Here is a 17,885-nt window from a genome sequence, read left to right as displayed (position 1 = left end):
AGCATATCAAATAATTCCTGGAAGCAGAGCAGAGAACCCCATTTAGGCAGGAATAGAAAGATCTTGGGATTACAACTCCCCTATGATGAAGATAATGGTGTAAGCATTTGGATGAATAACTAATTTATGACAAGGTAAAATCTATCATCTAATCAGTGATTCTCTGCACTGTCCGGAGCCATATCCTGTGTGTTCTACATCAGCACCATTTTTTGATTTTGTAGGGCAGTTACACAGGTATCTTCCTCTCTATGCATTTTATATGAGAATTGATTGTTGATCTTCACACACATCACCCATCCTTTTCTCTGATTACACAATTGAAGAAAAATTAATTTTTTTCTTTTTGAGGAGAAAGAGGAAGAGTGAAGGTTCACTAAACACATAGAAAAGTAACTTTTTTTTTTTTTGCAATTTACAGAGCACAAATAAAAATTGATATCAGCAGTCCACAAGTGGAATGAAGTACAATGACTCAGCATTTAACTTACACATAGGTTTATTATTTTCTGTCATACAGAAATCAACTAAGAACCTTCAGTATGTAGCATGGGGAAGAAAGGTTTGGGGATTATGCAACCATACAGATATTCTGGAAACAGAAGACCGTGACAAGGAGTCATTTGGAAATACGATTACTTAGGCCCCAGCTAATTATCTAAATCTGAAAAGCAAGCAGTTGGAAAACATGCAAGCATTCAGTTTGAGAGCTTAAAACCCTCCCCTCCTTCCACAAGAGCGAGTGGTCAAAATATTCTTGGACCATAAAGTCATGGACTATAGCTAGTGACTCAAACTTTCCTCCAGATGCATCCCGTTATACATATATTGGATTAATCTTGATTACTAAAACATGATAATCCAGAACATAGAGATTGAAGTTTTCTTCTCTACAGATACAGGAGGGCATTTTGTTACGAGTAGGAAGTTTGATTTAAAGGTGAGTCTCATGTTTGTGGACATTAAAATTACCTCAGTCTATGAAGGTCACAAAAATTTTTATACTACTTACACTAGATCTGGCATGTACCTATGGTTTGTCCTATTTATACTGATCTTAAGCACACTGATGTAACTCCACTGAGAGGCAGGATGCCATTCCACACTCAGAAGAGTGTTATTTAAAAAAAAAAGTGAAGAACTAAAATAATTTCATTAAAAACAAGTGTAAGAAAACCACAAAAATTCCTAAATAAGGATTGCATGAATGAGGATGCTGTAGGTTTAAGTAAATTGGTGAGATCAATCTCAAAAGTGGGTTATAGAGCTAAGTTACATGAGCCAAAGTTTTTACTCAGGTAAGTAGTCTTTCTGTTCAGACACTTAAATACACTGATTTTTAGAGATGTGGATCTGATACCACTCACACTAACTGCAGTGGGAGCTTAGAACAAGTAGCCACTTTCACTGGTGTGCAAAAGTATAAAATCTGATGGACTACCTGGGTCACTGGGCTGAGCCCCAAATTTGTGCATGTGAGCCTCTGTTCAGGTTCACCAGAATATCACTCTAATGCAGTTAACAGTCATCATCCTATTCTGACCATCAATGTCCTTGTTAAATACATCTATTTACTGAGTTATAAGCAGCCCCTCCAAATACTGAGGTTTGAGTTACTGAAGACATGATCAGTATTCATATTTTACTGTGCAATAGCAAAAGAAATTTTGTTCTATGTAACATGAAAAGTTATGATTTCTCAGGACTTTGATTTCTCTAACTGAATAGTCTTCTGAGCTGGCAACTTCAGCAATAAATCAAGGAGAACAGGGAAGCAACTTAATGGAATTCCGTTATTAATTATTTCATACTTTAACTGCATCCAGATGGCTCATCAGGATTAGAAGCTCATTAAGCTGAGTACTGTATAAAAGCCCAAGCATGCCCAGTGCCTGCCCCCAGTGCCAGCTCCATTACCCTTTCTGAAAAGCCAATGTTAAATGGAAAGCCAATCTGCAAATGGCATGTGGATTTGCTCCTGTGTTTGCAGAACAGTGGCCTAATGGACCGTACAGTACAGACTGCAAAGTATAACAGGAAGATCAAATGCAATAAATAAACAGGAGTGCATGCAGGCATTGTATAGCTCCTTCAGTTATTATATTAGTTACCAAATGTAAAACAATCAAAGAAATTATCAAACTGGGTATTTTTCCCCAGTCGATATCCTGTTACAAGTTTAGTTTCCTTAAACACAAATAGTAGTTGTCAATAGGAAGAAGCTTGGTTTTAAATTAGCTAAAGAAGAGCTTTGAGCTGTAATTTTTCCAAAATTGAACACATTGAAGCTTATTTTTCAAAAAATATCATATATAGCTTGTGTTCAAGAGAGAGATATGAAAATCAGTATGGATTTTCTGCAAGAGATGAAAGCTTCTAATTATACTGGATTTCATATCTAAAAGCTCATTTCCAGGGAATCATCTGTTGTAACAAAGCTGCAATAATTCTCATCCTGTCTTTTGTCCTCAGTTCCTGTGTAGTCCTGGCATGAAAGCCATCTATCAATGTACAAATGTTAAATCACTTCAGTCATGAAATATTAACAGAATGCATACAGTTATTACTAATAAATTGAAGTCTTTCTAGCTGTAATTTGTCACACCTACAATTGTACAATGTTATTAGTAGAGTAAAACTAGAAAACTATGAAATAGATATACTGGAAAAATAGCATTTCTAGTACATGCATTAATATAGGCAAGGCTTGAACCTGCTTCAGCTGAGGTCAACAGTCTTTTCTTTGACATTAGTGAAAGCAAAATAATGAATTCTTAAATGTCTTGGTTCTGAGCAACTGATGTACAACATAAGAGCAGTTCTTAATTCCTTCATGCAAAGGTTTAGATCTTCTGGAGCAAACTAGAATGAACATGCTACTAATTATTTTCCAGATGGCAATAATATATACTGAAAGTTTTAAAACTGTAATATATACTGAAAGTTTTAATCTGTACCTAGAACAGCTTTGTGGGTTTTTTGTTTGCTTTTACATATTCCCTGAAAGAAACTCATAAGACAATGCTAGGGAACACATCCTATGGACAGTTTTTGAGAGAAACATGCGAAGTTCTCTTGCCCTAATTCTTCCAAAATAATAATAAAATTTGCAATCTCAAAAATTCAGTATAATTTTGAAATAATTTGAAACCTTAAAAAGTGTGGGATAAGATTATTAAACATGTACAGTTCAGTCACATATCATCCAGAATTAAAAAATATTGCAAGCAAGCCATATTTCTTGTACTTAATTGCTAATATTTTTCAGCAATAGTTGAAGTAGTTTCAATATTATTGGAGTATTTTAATCTCAAATAACTGTTTCACATGAGCATTGTGTTTGTCCCTGCTGACTTTATTATGGTTTTATATGCTATGAACCTTGATGAGGCCCTGGCAACCTGATCTAACTTTGAAGTTACCCCTGCTTTTAGCAGCAGGTCAGACTAGAGACCTTTGGAGGTCTGTTCAAGCCTGCATTTTCCCATAGTTCTATACTTTTCTGTAATTCTATGATTCTAGAAGTTTTCCTAAGGGAAAAAATGATGAATATATGGAGTGTCCTTTCCACTACCCGTACACCACAAAAGCCAGTGTCTGGGTTTTATGCACTGATGTGATCACTTGTAGCAGCCCAGACTGCCTGCTGATCTCATTTCATGCTTACTTATCTCTCCTGATCTTCACTGTATGTCTGTCTCCACATTTCTTTTGCTGCGCTATATAAACATGGTATAATCTCATGCATTGAAAAAGCAACCTAGAATATATTATTAACTGATCTGCTTTTCTAACTGTTGTCTCTCTCTTAATAGTTAGGCTCAGTTTCCTTCCTGCAATTCTGTCATGCTCTACCAAACTGGCATCTGCTTGCCTTTTACTCTGCGAGCCAATATCTCATTTTGACCACAGTCCTTAAGAACACTTTCTTAACCAGCCTCAAAACTGGTATTTTATACATCTGCCTTGTGGGCCTTGTCTAGTGAAGCCAATGGTGCAGTTTTCCTTAAATCCTGTCATCCTCATTTGACTCCTGTTTCCATCTTTATTTCCTTCGCTTACCTAATGGTTCTTTTTTTTTGAGCAGATTATTTGGAAGAACCTCCACTTTCCTTAGTTTCTTGTAGGTTTCCAACTGTTTGGGCTTCCATTTGCTTCCATTTTCCCTCTGCAATACTTCTTTTGGTGATTTATTCCACAAATACAATTTTAGCTAGTATCTGTATGTAAAAACCCTGCAGAGCTGCTTCTCCAGTCCAGACTAAACTCTGATTTTCCAAGTAAAAAAAAACCCCATAATTATGACTACAGGACCAGTTTTTGGAGGTATAGTCTTTTTTAAACTTAATACCTCCACAGATGTAAAACATCCTTCCTTATTTTTCACTTTCACAACATCATTCAAGATAAGCAAAATCAGGGTCATTATCTTAAACACTGATTTCTGAGTTCTTTCCTCTAAATTTCACTGATAGTTTACTAAATTTGGTGTTACTACCTGCAGGATACAGACACCCTTCCCATTCACGTAACAATCTCAGACAAGCTGTGGGTATCACTTGTTAACTGCAACATTGTCTGCTCAGGCTTTGACGAAGCAATTTCATTGCTCTTATCCAAAATATTACTACAAAGGTAAATCCTTAAACAATATTTTGACTATGCCATGTCTTTAGTTTCTTCACTGACACCCTTTCACTGTTTCATCAGATGTACCTACCTTGTCTCTACTTTAGAGGTCCTCCAGGACCTCTTAATCACTATTCATTTGAAGCCTGTGACACTAGCTTTGGTTGTTTCTCTATGAAGTTTTCAAACAAACCTTTATCCATTCTCTCATGCTTTGGAAACGAGGCCAATACAGTGACAAAATCACTGTCAGGAGGCATGAGCAGGACTGAAGAACTCAGGTGACTGATACTATTAAATACATAGCCACCCACACCTGGCCTAAAGCTTGAACATCCTCCTGAATGAGGTCAGGGTCAAGCAGGAAGAGAGTTTAGCTAGCACACAAGGCTGGTCAGGAATATAGCTTCTTCCAGCTCCCTCATTATCCAGCCTCCAAATCTCACCCTCCAACTTCCCCTTCTCATAATGCATACAGGAGAAAAAAAATGACTGTTTAAACTGATGATGTGCTGAGACCATTGCTAATCAGCTAGATAAATATTGACACGCTCATTTTACTTTTCCATCCATGTGCATTTTTTCTGGTCTTTTGTCTTAACTTGGATTATAAGCACTCTGTGGGAAGTCTTTGTTTCCGTTCTGGGTTTGTACAATGTCTAGCCAGTGGGACGTTGGTCTGATTAAGCTTCACAGGCACTCTGGTAATGCAAATTAAAAACAATACCACTTTCTATTCCTGCTGCTTCTACAGACACACTTTGGCTGTGGGAAGCTGAATTCTATGGCTGCATATGTAACAACTGAACAATACCATATCCTAATCAGTGGTCTGCTGCAAAACTATTAAAGGAATTGCAGCAACATCATTGTGGACTTGAAGACAGAAGCTAATTTCATTTTGATACAATTGGAAAAGTAAATGCAAAGAAAAAATAAAGAAACCTCTCTATGTGTTGTAATTCATAAAACAAACATGAAACTTTGTGTGTTGCTTCAGTGCTGCTCTATCAATTCAGTAAGAGTTAAAAATATGGGCAAAGCAAAAAATAGACAAAAGGAACCCTTCTTTCACTTTCTGTCACTTCTCCTTTCCATCGCTTCATCTTGTTTAACATGTGAATGCCCACTATCAGAATATCATCAGGATTTGAAAGTTGATCAAGCTTTTTGGTAAACAAGTTTTACTTTAGTGTTTTACACAGAAATTGCAAACACTATTCTTCAGCCTTCTGTAAGAGCTTCTCTCAAGTTTCATCTTTTACGTTGGCTAATACTATAGTTCTTTCTTTTATTCAAAAGACTATCCCCTACTGATAAACCTTGTAAACTTTGAAGGTGAAAAACAGGTTTTCTTGATGATTTGCACTTCTAAAGGTTCTCCTAAATTCCTCAATATGAAAACTGGGTTAAATACAGTGTATTACATTTATAATATTTTGAATTATAATATTTCAAACTACTGATGCTGCTGCTAAAAGAGTAGGTTAGGAAGATTTTTATTATGAGACTGAACATCTTCCTTCCCTGAGTTAGAGTCCTCCATTGACATAGAGAAAGGAAGGCTTTCCTTTTTTTCCCCCTACCTTGACATTAAGGAATGAGATAAAATTCTTCCTCTGTTTGTTCTGAGGAGAATAAAACATCATTTTTACTTTTGTACCAGAAGTTCAACAAAGTGGCTTTCTAGATAATAAAGAGCTTTGAGGCAAAATAGTTTATGTCAAATCCAAAGGTTAGACAGGTCATAACTTCTTCATTCATATGCTAGGACAACTTCATATTTCCACAGAACTGAGAGTTTGACTATGAACAGTAAGAAATGAAGTTTGTCAAAAAAATTAAGGTGCACTGTTGGAATTGTGCAAAAGCTTGCAAAACTGACCATATTACCGGTGGTTACAACCAGCTTAAGTTGTGTACTTATCTTAAATAGTTTCCACAAAAGAAGGATGTTAGTAACCATTTACTGCCATATGGCACCTATTTCAGAAGGCACTTCTGTTAATGACTAAGAGGAGGTAGAATACTTCCTGTTTAGACTTCAAGCTGTGTGAAAGACAAGCCCTACTGTTTCCATAATGCAGGTATTTTAGAGAGCCCAGCCTTTGCAGGGGAAAAAACCTGTATGTTTCAGGAGTTCTGACTTGGTAAGAATTACAAAGAGTTTCTCACTCCTTCCTCCTTGTCAAATCACAAAAGACAAGAATCGGTCCTATCCATACCCAAATAGCCAAAAGCACCAGAATGAGCTATGTATCCTATTTCACTCTGAGTCAGAAGAAAGGTTATGTTGACATTTAGTCTCAATATATAAAAGCGACACTAGAGATATTAATGAAGATGCAAGAATCCTATTAGTGCTCCAAAAACGTAGCATCTGTAAAAACAAACACAACCGAATTCCTGAGAATCTTGCTATGCCCCAGCATCAGGAGGGTGCAAGTGTTATGAATTGAAGCCAGAAGGTAATTCTAGTCAGTCAGACTTCTGGTGTAACATTGACCACGACTTCAGCATCAGATATATTCGTGGAAACATCAGACATGCTGTTTCTTAGAACAGGAGCAGCATTCTACCAACTCCTTTGAATTCATGCACTATGCCATTTAAAATATTTACTTAAACATGCATTTCCAAGAAAGGAACAGTGCTCTTCCTATAGCACAGACCCTCTGAAGTCTTATATTTAAAGGAAACACAATTTAAAAAATTTATTGGAAACTTCTAAACAAAACAAACCAAAATACAAAAATTTAATATGGAAGAAATAGATGAAACAAGCTGCTCATATTAATAAGGCCCAAGGCAGATTCAGATTGAAACATTTTCTTTGAACATAAGACTGTGTTTCCATCATTTAAAGTAGTGTTGGCACACATCACCTTTTGACACAACCATTCTGAATCTTTATTGTTGTAAAATGGAGTGACCATATAGAGAGGGGGGAAAAAAAGGAGGGGAATAGCTCTACTAATTGTGCATTCATCTTTAAATTTTTGCTGAATGAGAACATTAAATGTCAAAAAAGAAGATAAAAGGGAAGGTGGAAACCAAGATTTTTCTTTCATGTCATCTAATTTTTCTAACAATTCTAGAAAATACATGCTCAAAGTTCATTTTTAGAAAAGACATACATTTAAGTCTTGAAAAATTACCGTACCTGTGATTAAATCTAGATTATAAATTAACATATTTACCTCATTATATAAGAAAGATTGCCTCAGTATCAAGAATTGCTCGTTCTTGACTGATGCAGTATTATTATTGTATGGAAACAACTCATCAAAAATAGATTTGGGGAATGGGCTGGAGTTCAGTTGCAAACAGTTGGTCACCTTAATGATGGGTTTCCAGTTCAAGAATTGTCCATTCCCCTTGAGGGGATGAACAGTCTTCAGATGAAAAGCTTGCCACTGTAATGCTTGCTGAAGAATCTTCCAGTGGAGACATGAGCTCAGTCCACCTACTGAATGTGTCAACTTGTGATGTACCCTGAGGATTTGAACCATCTCGTGCCAGAAACAGTGTCTGATTGATAAGACATTGTGCTAAGTTAAGGTCTTCAGGAACAGAGTTTTTGAAATCTATATTTGAGTCCTGCTCAGATAACAATTGCCTGAGAAGAGTCCAGTCCTGTTCTGCAAACTGCTGATCTTCAAAATCCACATCTAGAATTGCTGTTTCTGAATCCATCCTCTGCTCAATTGCTTCTCCAACATCCATCTCATATATTGGAGAAAGGGTTTTTGGAGGCCGATGTTCATACATGCAGGTTTGTGCCATTGTGTCATAATCATCTATGTCTCCTGAAATAATTCACAATACTGTACAATGTAAAAATTGTAGATGATCCTCCCCTCAGGGCTGTGTAGAGCAAAATTTAATTCATTCAGGAAGGACAATCCAATAAGATTAAAAAAAGGGGGGATGGAGGGTTATACAAAATTGACAAAATTTGAGGCATTTATTTCCTATATAAAAAACAAAGTATGATTTATAAATTAAGTTAAAGTAGCAATCACCACTGGTAATTAACAATAACCTCCATAATTAAGTTTCTGATACAGAAAATGACAATGTAAATATACACTTAATGCACATGAAATTTCTCATTTACTACATAAATTAAATTTAGACCAGGAGGTGCATAGAGGGAATTAATAGAGAATGATTACTGAATGGCGACTTAAGCTATGTCAGCTTAGGAGAGAATTAAAACCAAAATTGTTTATCCACAGGCTTATTTCTACACTGCACATGCAAGGGCAGCTGCAGGCAAGGGCAAGCAAACTTAAAAAAAAATAGTACAACTTGTAATGTCTTCTTGTTCTGGCTGAACATAGATCATCATCAGTGTTTCATTGCTCTTGAATATACAATAGTTGTAATCAACACTATTGTATATTTTTGATGGGATAAACAGACTGAATTATTGATATAAAGAAGACAAAACACAAAACTAGACAAGTATTCATCTAGCTACATGAAACAAGTTAGAACTTTCTGTATATAAGCATCAGTTCTAAGTATAATCTCTCTTTTAGGAAATAATCTTTTATTGGTAAAATTTAGAATTTTAGACATCTCACAAGCTCTAAAGCAGAGTTCAAACCTGCTCCCACTGGTGTATATGGCAAATATTCAGTTATATTCAGTGGGAGAAGGATCCAAATTGGTATATAATATATAAATAAATAAATTACAACAATAATGCATATAGCTGTTCAGGTAAACAGTTCAGTGCGATTTAGTTAAGGTTATTACTTTAGTTATTGCACATCCCATTCAGACATACTATATGTTGTCAAGCAGACAAAACAAATACTAAAATTCCATCAAAAGCTGATGCTGTCAATGTTAGATTGGATCAAAAATAACTGAAGTACAGACAACTGCATCCAATCTTTCTTTTAGCATTACATAAAATCTCTTTTCTTGTAGTCAAGTTTCTCATTGAACAGCAGGGTATTGACGGATATTTCAAACAGACAAGCATTCTCTAACCCAAGTGAAATACTTAAAAATATTTAAATTTAATATAGTTTCAGCCAAAATTACTTCAGTTCAGGATTCAATCCCAGACAAATTGCCAAAGCTTTCCCTATTAATTTGTTTTTGAATGACTGAATGTTTCTATTTCTGTACATTACCTGGAAGTAAATCAGTATTAGCGCATTCAGTAGTTGCTGGTTGACTGTCTTTCACTTGACCTTCCTGAGTCAGTATCTGATTCTTACTGACTTCTACAGGTTTTGCAGAGCTGTTCTTTTGCGCATCAGAATTAGTTTCTCTCTGCTGAAGATCCAGATGACATGGTCTTTCTTGAGATTTTGCATCATTGTCTAAGTACTTATTGCACTGCTGAAATTCAATAGCAACCTCATTCTTCATATTTACTTCCTGTTTTTCTCCCGGACATGGACTAGCTGCTGAATAGATTTTTTCTGGGCAATTTTGTTCAGTCATTGAAGCACCCTCATCCTCCTTCCCTGGGATTTCAGTACCATGAAGATGTAAGAGAGAACTTCCGCTTTTATCTGACTTATTGTCTCTATCCTTACGCTGTTTGCCATCCAGGAATCCTTCTTCAGTTTCCACTGAGTATCTTGAATAAAAGGTCTTTCCTTGCTGCTCTTGAGAAACACTGTCAAATACTTCTGGAGTAAGAGAATCTATTGAGTGCTGACGTGAAGTATGAGTTTCCACTTTATCATCAGATCCCAATTCTTCACATTCATCTACTGAAAGTAAAACAGATCGTTTGAAATTTTTAGTTTTAGAAAACTCATGACTTACAGTATCATTTTCTGTTGCATCTTCAAAAGCTAAATTATCAATTCCTTGGAACTGTTGAGTGGGCACATTTGATGGAGGGAAGTTTTGTGCAACATTCTCTGCTTCAGATCTGTCATCTTCTGTTTCATCGGCAGAAGAAGAAACTTGGTCTGGTTCCTGAGTAAACTGTGCGTTACCAAAAGTAGAACTTTTGCTTTCTCTAGTATTGGTCCGTGAACTCTCCTGATGGGACCAAATTTCAGGTCTTTTTCTTGGTATTTCATCATCACTCGTTGAATTAACACGGAAGAGATCAGAACCCTCTTTTTTCATTTTCACTTCTATTCTTAGACTGCTATCATAAATTTTTAATTCCTCAGGTGTACTTGTGTCACTGCTGCTTCTTCCAAGAAAATCATGACATAACATAGTGCTACATTTAGAAATCCCTCTTTCATTGGATCCCTCATCATCCTGAGAGCCTCCAGCATCATAATCTTCTGATCTTGGTTTTATATCATCAGAGGATGTGGTTGCACTGCCAGTATCTGATTCCGGGCTCTCTTTTGGATCTACGGCACCAGTATTCCAGTGGTCAACGAAGGGAGTTTCTGCATTTTCCTGGTTTTCTGGCATTTCTGTAGGGTCTATAAGCTCTGTGTAACTAGGTGAATATTTTTCTGTTATTTGTTCTGTGGAACATTCTGAAACATCATCTAAATCTGCTGTAACTGATTTATATTCAGTCAAGGCTGATGTATCACACAGTTCATCAGCTGTAAGAAATCCCTCCATATGGATCTGAGGAGATGATGTCTCATCTTCTTTATTGGTTATTCTGGAAAAGCTTGACAAAGCATTTTCATCATAGTTAAGACCTGTTTCAGAGTTTAATTTATCACTTTGCTCACTACAGACTTTTGTCGTTTTTGAATCTTTCACCAGTTCTCCTGGAACACTAGCCTTTTGATTGGTTTCCTTGGAAAAGTCTGAATATCCATCACTGGCAGATTGTGCATGACAGTGAAATTCAGCTGTATTATCAATCTTTGTATCTTCAATCTTTTTAATTCCAGACTGATCTTCACAGATTTGTCTCGTTTCCCTGTCATTTTGCACTGAAACATGAAGTTTAGAAATAGTTTCTTCTGTAATTAGAGGAGAAGAAGACTCAGATTGTATTTTGTATTGCACATTTTCAGTAGAATCTGATAATTTTTGTTTATTAGGTTGACAGGACTCCAGCAGTTTATCATCACTGTTGCTTTCCACCATAGGTTTAAAAGATTCATTATTGTCATGAAGCTGACCTGCCACAGCATCAGCTGTGTTTTTCTCAAGTTTCTGTCCTGAATCTCTGTGCTCAGAAGTGTGCACATTCTTCTGGACAACAGGAGATTCACTCCTTGAATGTTTTTGGGCAGAGGACTGAGATTTTAATACAGCTGATTTCTGTTTTGGGTCTTTACTATTTGTAATCTCAGCATGCTTTGATGGAGCCAGGGTTTTAGGTGTTATTTTTGCAGTGGCTTTTGTTACAGGTGTTTGTGACTGCTTAACACTCTTCTTCTTGGCTGAAGGATGTTTTTCTGGTAATGTTGTCTGAACCAGATGTTGTAACACATTTTTTTCTTCATTATGTTTTGGAGACATTCCTGATTTCAGTGAATTTGTTGATTCCCCCTGAGGTCCTAACAAACAGTAAAAAAGACTATAAAGATTGTATATGCCAGTCACAGTATATTGACCAATTTTATGTTAGTGTTTATGTTGAGAAACAAGTTACTCAACTTTTCATGTAACTAAGGGATTTAGGGCTTATTAAAGAATGAAGAATTGAGATCTTAAACAAACAGTAGACAAAAATACCATCTTGCATTTACATGCTGTCTTTAAAGCAATTCATAGACTATACATATAGGAATTACTTCAGCCTGTAACTGAGGTAGTCATCACTGGAGTAGAAAGCAGCAGCTCTCTAATAATGCATAGAAACACTGCACAGCAGTTTAGCACAGGAAGTGATGAGCACTGTATTCAATTTATATTGTAGAGGAAATGAAAGGAGGCAGAAAATAATTACATTAGTCATAATGTGATTAGAATACCAGAATTAATGTCCCTGCTCGGTCAGAAAACACTGCAAGATCTTTAATGACCACAAATTGACAGAACCTGTGTTTCCTATATCATAATGCATTAAAGATAATATAACTTGAATACTGGAGCTCCATCCTTAACACTTTGTGGTCTGTGATGTCATTTCCTACTCTTGCTATCAGCAGCTGTTGACACCGAGCGTTTGTGGGTCAGTGTGAGTAGTGCTACTGCTGTGGGGGAACACCAAAATAGGGAGCCAGAAAGGAGTCTGCAGTCCATATCTCTGATGCTTATTATAAATGCTCAACCTACAGCATTTCTGTTGGACTCAGTCATGGTTCCAAATGCAGAAGTGCAGGGGATCAGCAAATAGAAGACTCTGCAATGCAGATTAAACAAGCAAGAGAAAACACCAATCGGCAGTGAAGACCGTCTTTTAAATATTTTGAAGTTGACACATTAATTTGCATTTTACAGTTTAGGATTGTCACCAAAATTGAAATATGGAAAAATCCCAGAATTCTTCAGAAGATTTTTCCAAATACTTGTGCTAAAAACCAGACAAAACCCAAAGGTTTACATAACAGTGGCAGATCATTTAATTGCTGTATGAAACTTTACCTTGGCTCTTGGGAGAATTGGTAGGTGTGTTCTGAGCCTTTTGTTGTGCTGCAGAACTGGTACTGACATTCCCTTTTTTCTTTAGTACTGTTTGTACATTTTGCTCATTGCATCCTTTTCCTGTTGATTTTTTTGTCAGACTGCAAGGAAATTATTATATCCATTATTTCCAAGCTTAGATCTAGTAATGTTTAATTATATTTAAACAAGCAATATATGTGTTTTAATGTGCACACACATATAGACATCGAAAATGAGACCTTAAAGGTAAACTTTTTGGAAATAAAACTTATATGTGCATCTATATTTTTAATGTATATACAAACATATATAAAATGACCCATTTCACAATTTCATGGCGTTTCAGCTGTCTCCCTGTCCACTTTAACCTATTCCAGAAACAATAAGTTTACAACACCTTGTGTAGTCATTAACTGTTCCAATATGCAGAATTCTGAATGACCTATAACAATTTTAAAATTATTTGCATGAAACAGTCCAACACAAAAGCCAAACCAATTTTATCTTTACAGCAATGTTTCCAGTAGCTAACTCAAACTGTTTTGCAAATAACATCCTACAGACAACCATTCTCAGATTAAAAAGAACACGTTGATTGATGTGACAGTAAGTTTAATAGTTCACCTGAAACATCTCTCCCCAAGCTCATACACACATATATAAAGCAGCATATTGATCTGTAACATACCTGCTTGTTGTGACATTAGCCTCAAGCTCAATCTTTTTTTTTTTGGTGGTGACTCCATTTGATATCTTCACAGATGCCTTTGTTTTCACTATTGTAAAGTAAATTCAAAGTTAATTACAGGGGGAAATGCACTGGATGTAAGTACTGAAAAAATCTAATACATGAAGGTCAGTTACTGAAAACAGCACAGATGCTAAACTTGTAAAATGTTTACCATTTTATATGGCTATCAATTGACCATAAAGTCAGTTAATATTAATTTACAGCGAAAGAAAGTAACTCCCATCAATCTATAGTAGATTTTCTTAAAGCTTCCCAGACTGGTTTTCAGTGTATGACCAGCCTGAGGCAAATTAGAACAAGACTTTAAAAAAAAATCATAAAAAATTACCAGTCTGTTTTTTCCCTTCCTCTACCAACTTGTCCTCTTTGGGTTCCTCTGTCTGTTCATTGACAGTCTTGCTATCCACATTCGAGTTTGCTGACTTGCTGGAAGTTGCTGCTACAGTCACTAAGGAGGGAGATTCCTTCCCTGGGGTTCTTTTCAATGGTTTTGTTTTGATCTGCACACTTGAGGTTACTGTCAGCACTTTAGGTCTGGCACCTGCAATTTTTCCTTCATGATTCTTTAGTCCTTTGCCACTTCCAGAATTTTTTTGTCCAGTTGCAGGTGATGTCTTTTCTCCATCTTGCTTGGTAAGCATGCTTTCAGCCTTCACATTTCCATTGTTTTCTGTTTTTGTCTTTATAACAGCTCTAGCCTTTGGCGAGGCAGCTTTTTCCCCAGGTTTTGAATCCTTAGTAATCTTGGAAACCAATTTTTTGCCATCTTTTCCCTTTACATCCTCATGCTTTGAAGCCTTATTAACACTGTTTCTATTGGTGCTGGATGTATGTCCAGATGCTCCTAATCCATCAGATTTCATTTTATCCTGATTGGTGGAAGAATCTCCCCAGCAATCTTTCTTGCCGTATTCTGTCCAGGAACTATTCCTTATACCAACAGATTGAGTAGTAGTTTTATTTAGCTAGGATTAAAAAAAAAAAAAAAAAGGCATCAGAAAAAAACCCGAACCAAAACAGAAGACATGAAGACGTGTAAAACCAAACTGTCCATACTCTTACACTTCTGAAAAACATCTACTTTTAAATTAAAACATAAATCTAAAGCAACAACATTCAACATAGAAATAAATTTAAAAATATATATTTTTTAGCTTAGTTTGCTGGCTTTCAAGAATATAAAAGTAGCACAAATCACTCTTGTGAAGTACTGCTCTATATAAAGAGGAGAGAACGATCTAAGTAGAGTTTCACTTTTACTTTGGACAAATTATTCTGTAATAGATATATTACTAGAGGCTGCTGAAGTAAGAAATTTTTTTTGAGTTGTATGTGCATACTTTCCAAAGAGGAACAAAGCTATGCATTACTACAAACATAACCCCAAAAATGATTGTAAAATACATGTGATGTTTTTAACCATTACCCAGAGTGTATCCACAGAGAAGGGACAATGTTTATTCTCTCAGGTAGAGATGCACTGAAATATGGAGAATTAAGTGTAGGAAATGGAATCTTTGTAATACCAGTGCCATTGGAATGTATCCAAGACTGCCAAATCATGTGAAACCCATACTGTTTTTCTACCAAATGATAATGTAGTTTTGATTGTGAGTCTCAACAGAAGAGTTGTTAAGGGCACTAAAAAATATTTTTCGGGGCAGGGAGTGTAACAGACTTGGTGCTGTGGTGGCTTCTAGTAATAATAGCAAAGATTCATTTGCTCAGTAGCAAACCATTTGCTCTGGGAAACAGATGAGTTTCATTATGTAGCAAGAGAGGAATATGAGATTCTGAACACAAATTCCTCCTTTTATTTGAGCTTATCTGTTCGAAAATGTAGCAGAGCACAGTCTGAATCCTAAGATGTTTGCAGTAATGAACATTACTGATTCTGCAGAAAAAACAGTTCACAAGAAAATTTTTCAAAATTTTTCAAAATAATTTTTCAAAAACAAGTTCCATTAAGCAATATGGAAAATTAGTATTCATTTAAAACAAGTACTGAAAATAGTTTTGTTTGCAATTATCCAAGTGTTTTTAACGTTCGGATATAAATGTTTACCTGAGAACTAGTGAATACAGGTTTTTTGCCAAGTCTTCGGTCATCACCCTTGTCAAATGCAGCTGTAAAAGGAAGAAGCATTTTCTTTACTATTTAGCAGGAAAGAAGGCAGACAGAAAACAATCCAGCCTACTCAGTCAACTTCATCTGAAATGAGTTCTTTGGGTCCTGTAATTATTCTAGGAAGGCTAATTTTGGTGACATGGCAAATGTTAAGTGGAAATACATGGTTTTATGTTAGGAACAAAAAATGTGGGATCTGTAATGAGGTCACATGGCCATAAGCAAGTTGTTTAACTCTTCTGTTTCCCCGTGTCCATAGTAGGACTTTTGTTTATCCAAGCTTAATTCATTTGAAGCTGGCAGTGCACTGAGACCTTTGAAAGTGTACAGAATTTACCAAAAAGATGCTTCAAATTTAGAGTACTAATGACTTTGCAGTGATGTATTGTTATTTATAGAATATTTATTTATACTATGTTAAGAAGAGATTAATTACATTAAAGTAAATTATATTAGTTTTGAAAAGTGGTAAAGCCAAAATACCTAAATGTACACAGTAAGATCATAGTGCCTCTTTAGACAGCATGCAGCGTAATGGCATGAGAGTTATCCCTGTGATTGTCATGTGGAATTTTCAGGCAGTGAATGCCTTTTTTTTATCTGATGTACTCTGGGAGGAAAGCAGTTTTCAATAAAGCCTTTGAATCAATTGCACTTGTAGAATACAAAAAGGATATTTATAGACACTGTACAGAGCCAGAATCGATAGGTTTCATTTATGCTTGTATTCATATTTCAGCTGAAAAAAAGGTTTTGCAAAAAATGGATATAAAAATTTAAGTATTCATTATGTTCTGACATCCTACGTGGATACATTTTTTGTATGTATAACACAAGTAAAAATTCTGCTGAATTCTTACTGAAGATACTAAAAATAATTTTTATATAGGTCTGTAAAAATCACACAAAAGGTATGCTGAAAATGGCACCCCAGGGATCTAATCCTTTTTCTAGCAATGACTCTGCACATTAATACATACCAATATATTAAGACAAAATCCATATAAACTTGTGCCTAAGAAAACACAAGACATATTGTAAATGAAAAACCCCACATTATCATCTGCCTTCTTTTGGCATTTTCTCTCCTCTATTATAGCCTTCTAATTCTATATAGGCTAAATTTCTAGAAGATAAACCACCACCAGAAATCTTTAAAATGAAAGTTGATTTAAGTTATCCTAGACATATTCGACCTAAAGATTAGTATTTCTCTACCAGTATTGTATGATCATTTTGTCTGTAATTAAAACCAGATAATTTATGTAAACATTTCAGCCTGTTCACATATAAAACGTATGCTACCTCGGAGTTATAATTTAATCTAAAAGAAAACAAACAATTTCTGGCAAGATGGAGTTTGAACAACTAAGACACACCTTGATTTTCAATATTTTTATTGTAATGAAAATACTAGTGCAAAGCAGCCTAAACATTATTCACAATAGGGACATGATCATCTTAAAAGTAAAACACCCCAAATCATAAACAACCCACCCTTGTTTCTAAAGCCAGCTCCTCAGCTTCTGAAGGATTTCATAATCCAGACAGAAATCATAAACCTGTTTTACACAGTAGCAGTGAGATATTATTTGACTATATCCCTAAATCATGTTTAGAAAGACTGTTACTGCATCTTTCTCTCAGCATGTAATTGTAGAATAAAATTTTCATCTACTATTAAGCATAAACAATTTTATAACTATCATATCCTAGCTACTAATGTCTTTAACAAAAAGGACATCAAAATGTTTATTTCACCTTTGAATCAAAAGTGATTTCAGAGAAGTATTCAACACATTTCTTTTTTATAACACTGTACTGTCAAAGCTAATATTCATCCATAACCTGAACTCC

At 35.5% G+C, this 17,885-nt stretch overlaps 2 protein-coding genes across 4 annotated transcripts in view; one reads left to right on the top strand and one right to left on the bottom strand.

Annotated features, from left to right (window-relative positions):
- GLMN (glomulin, FKBP associated protein) overlaps positions 1-5,569 on the top strand; it is a 35,854-nt gene extending 30,285 nt beyond the window's left edge. The window contains exon 22 of one of the 2 annotated variants that reach the window (XR_003536023.1): positions 5,384-5,569. The gene's annotated coding sequence lies outside the window, so the exon portion shown is untranslated. Of the gene's footprint in view, positions 1-520; positions 605-5,383 lie in introns of those variants that run through there. The other variant, XR_003536024.1, reaches the window with a different exon arrangement.
- The window catches only part of LOC113972825 (AP2-interacting clathrin-endocytosis protein-like), a 40,005-nt gene continuing 22,601 nt past the window's right edge, over positions 482-17,885 (bottom strand). For both annotated transcript variants that reach the window (XM_027694278.1, XM_027694279.1), the window contains 6 exons: positions 15,966-16,027; positions 14,229-14,865; positions 13,838-13,925; positions 13,129-13,268; positions 9,783-12,098; positions 482-8,438 (listed from right to left, as the gene is read on the bottom strand). In XM_027694278.1, coding sequence (XP_027550079.1) covers positions 7,969-8,438; positions 9,783-12,098; positions 13,129-13,268; positions 13,838-13,925; positions 14,229-14,865; positions 15,966-16,027 — 3,713 coding nt within the window. In that variant the 3' untranslated portion in view covers positions 482-7,968. The remainder of the gene's footprint in view (positions 8,439-9,782; positions 12,099-13,128; positions 13,269-13,837; positions 13,926-14,228; positions 14,866-15,965; positions 16,028-17,885) is intronic.

Source organism: Neopelma chrysocephalum, unplaced genomic scaffold (assembly GCF_003984885.1).
Source record: "Neopelma chrysocephalum unplaced genomic scaffold, ASM398488v2 Primary Assembly neopelma1_97, whole genome shotgun sequence".
Classification (NCBI taxonomy): Eukaryota; Metazoa; Chordata; class Aves; order Passeriformes; family Pipridae; genus Neopelma; species Neopelma chrysocephalum.
This window is presented reverse-complemented; position numbering and strand designations above follow the sequence as displayed.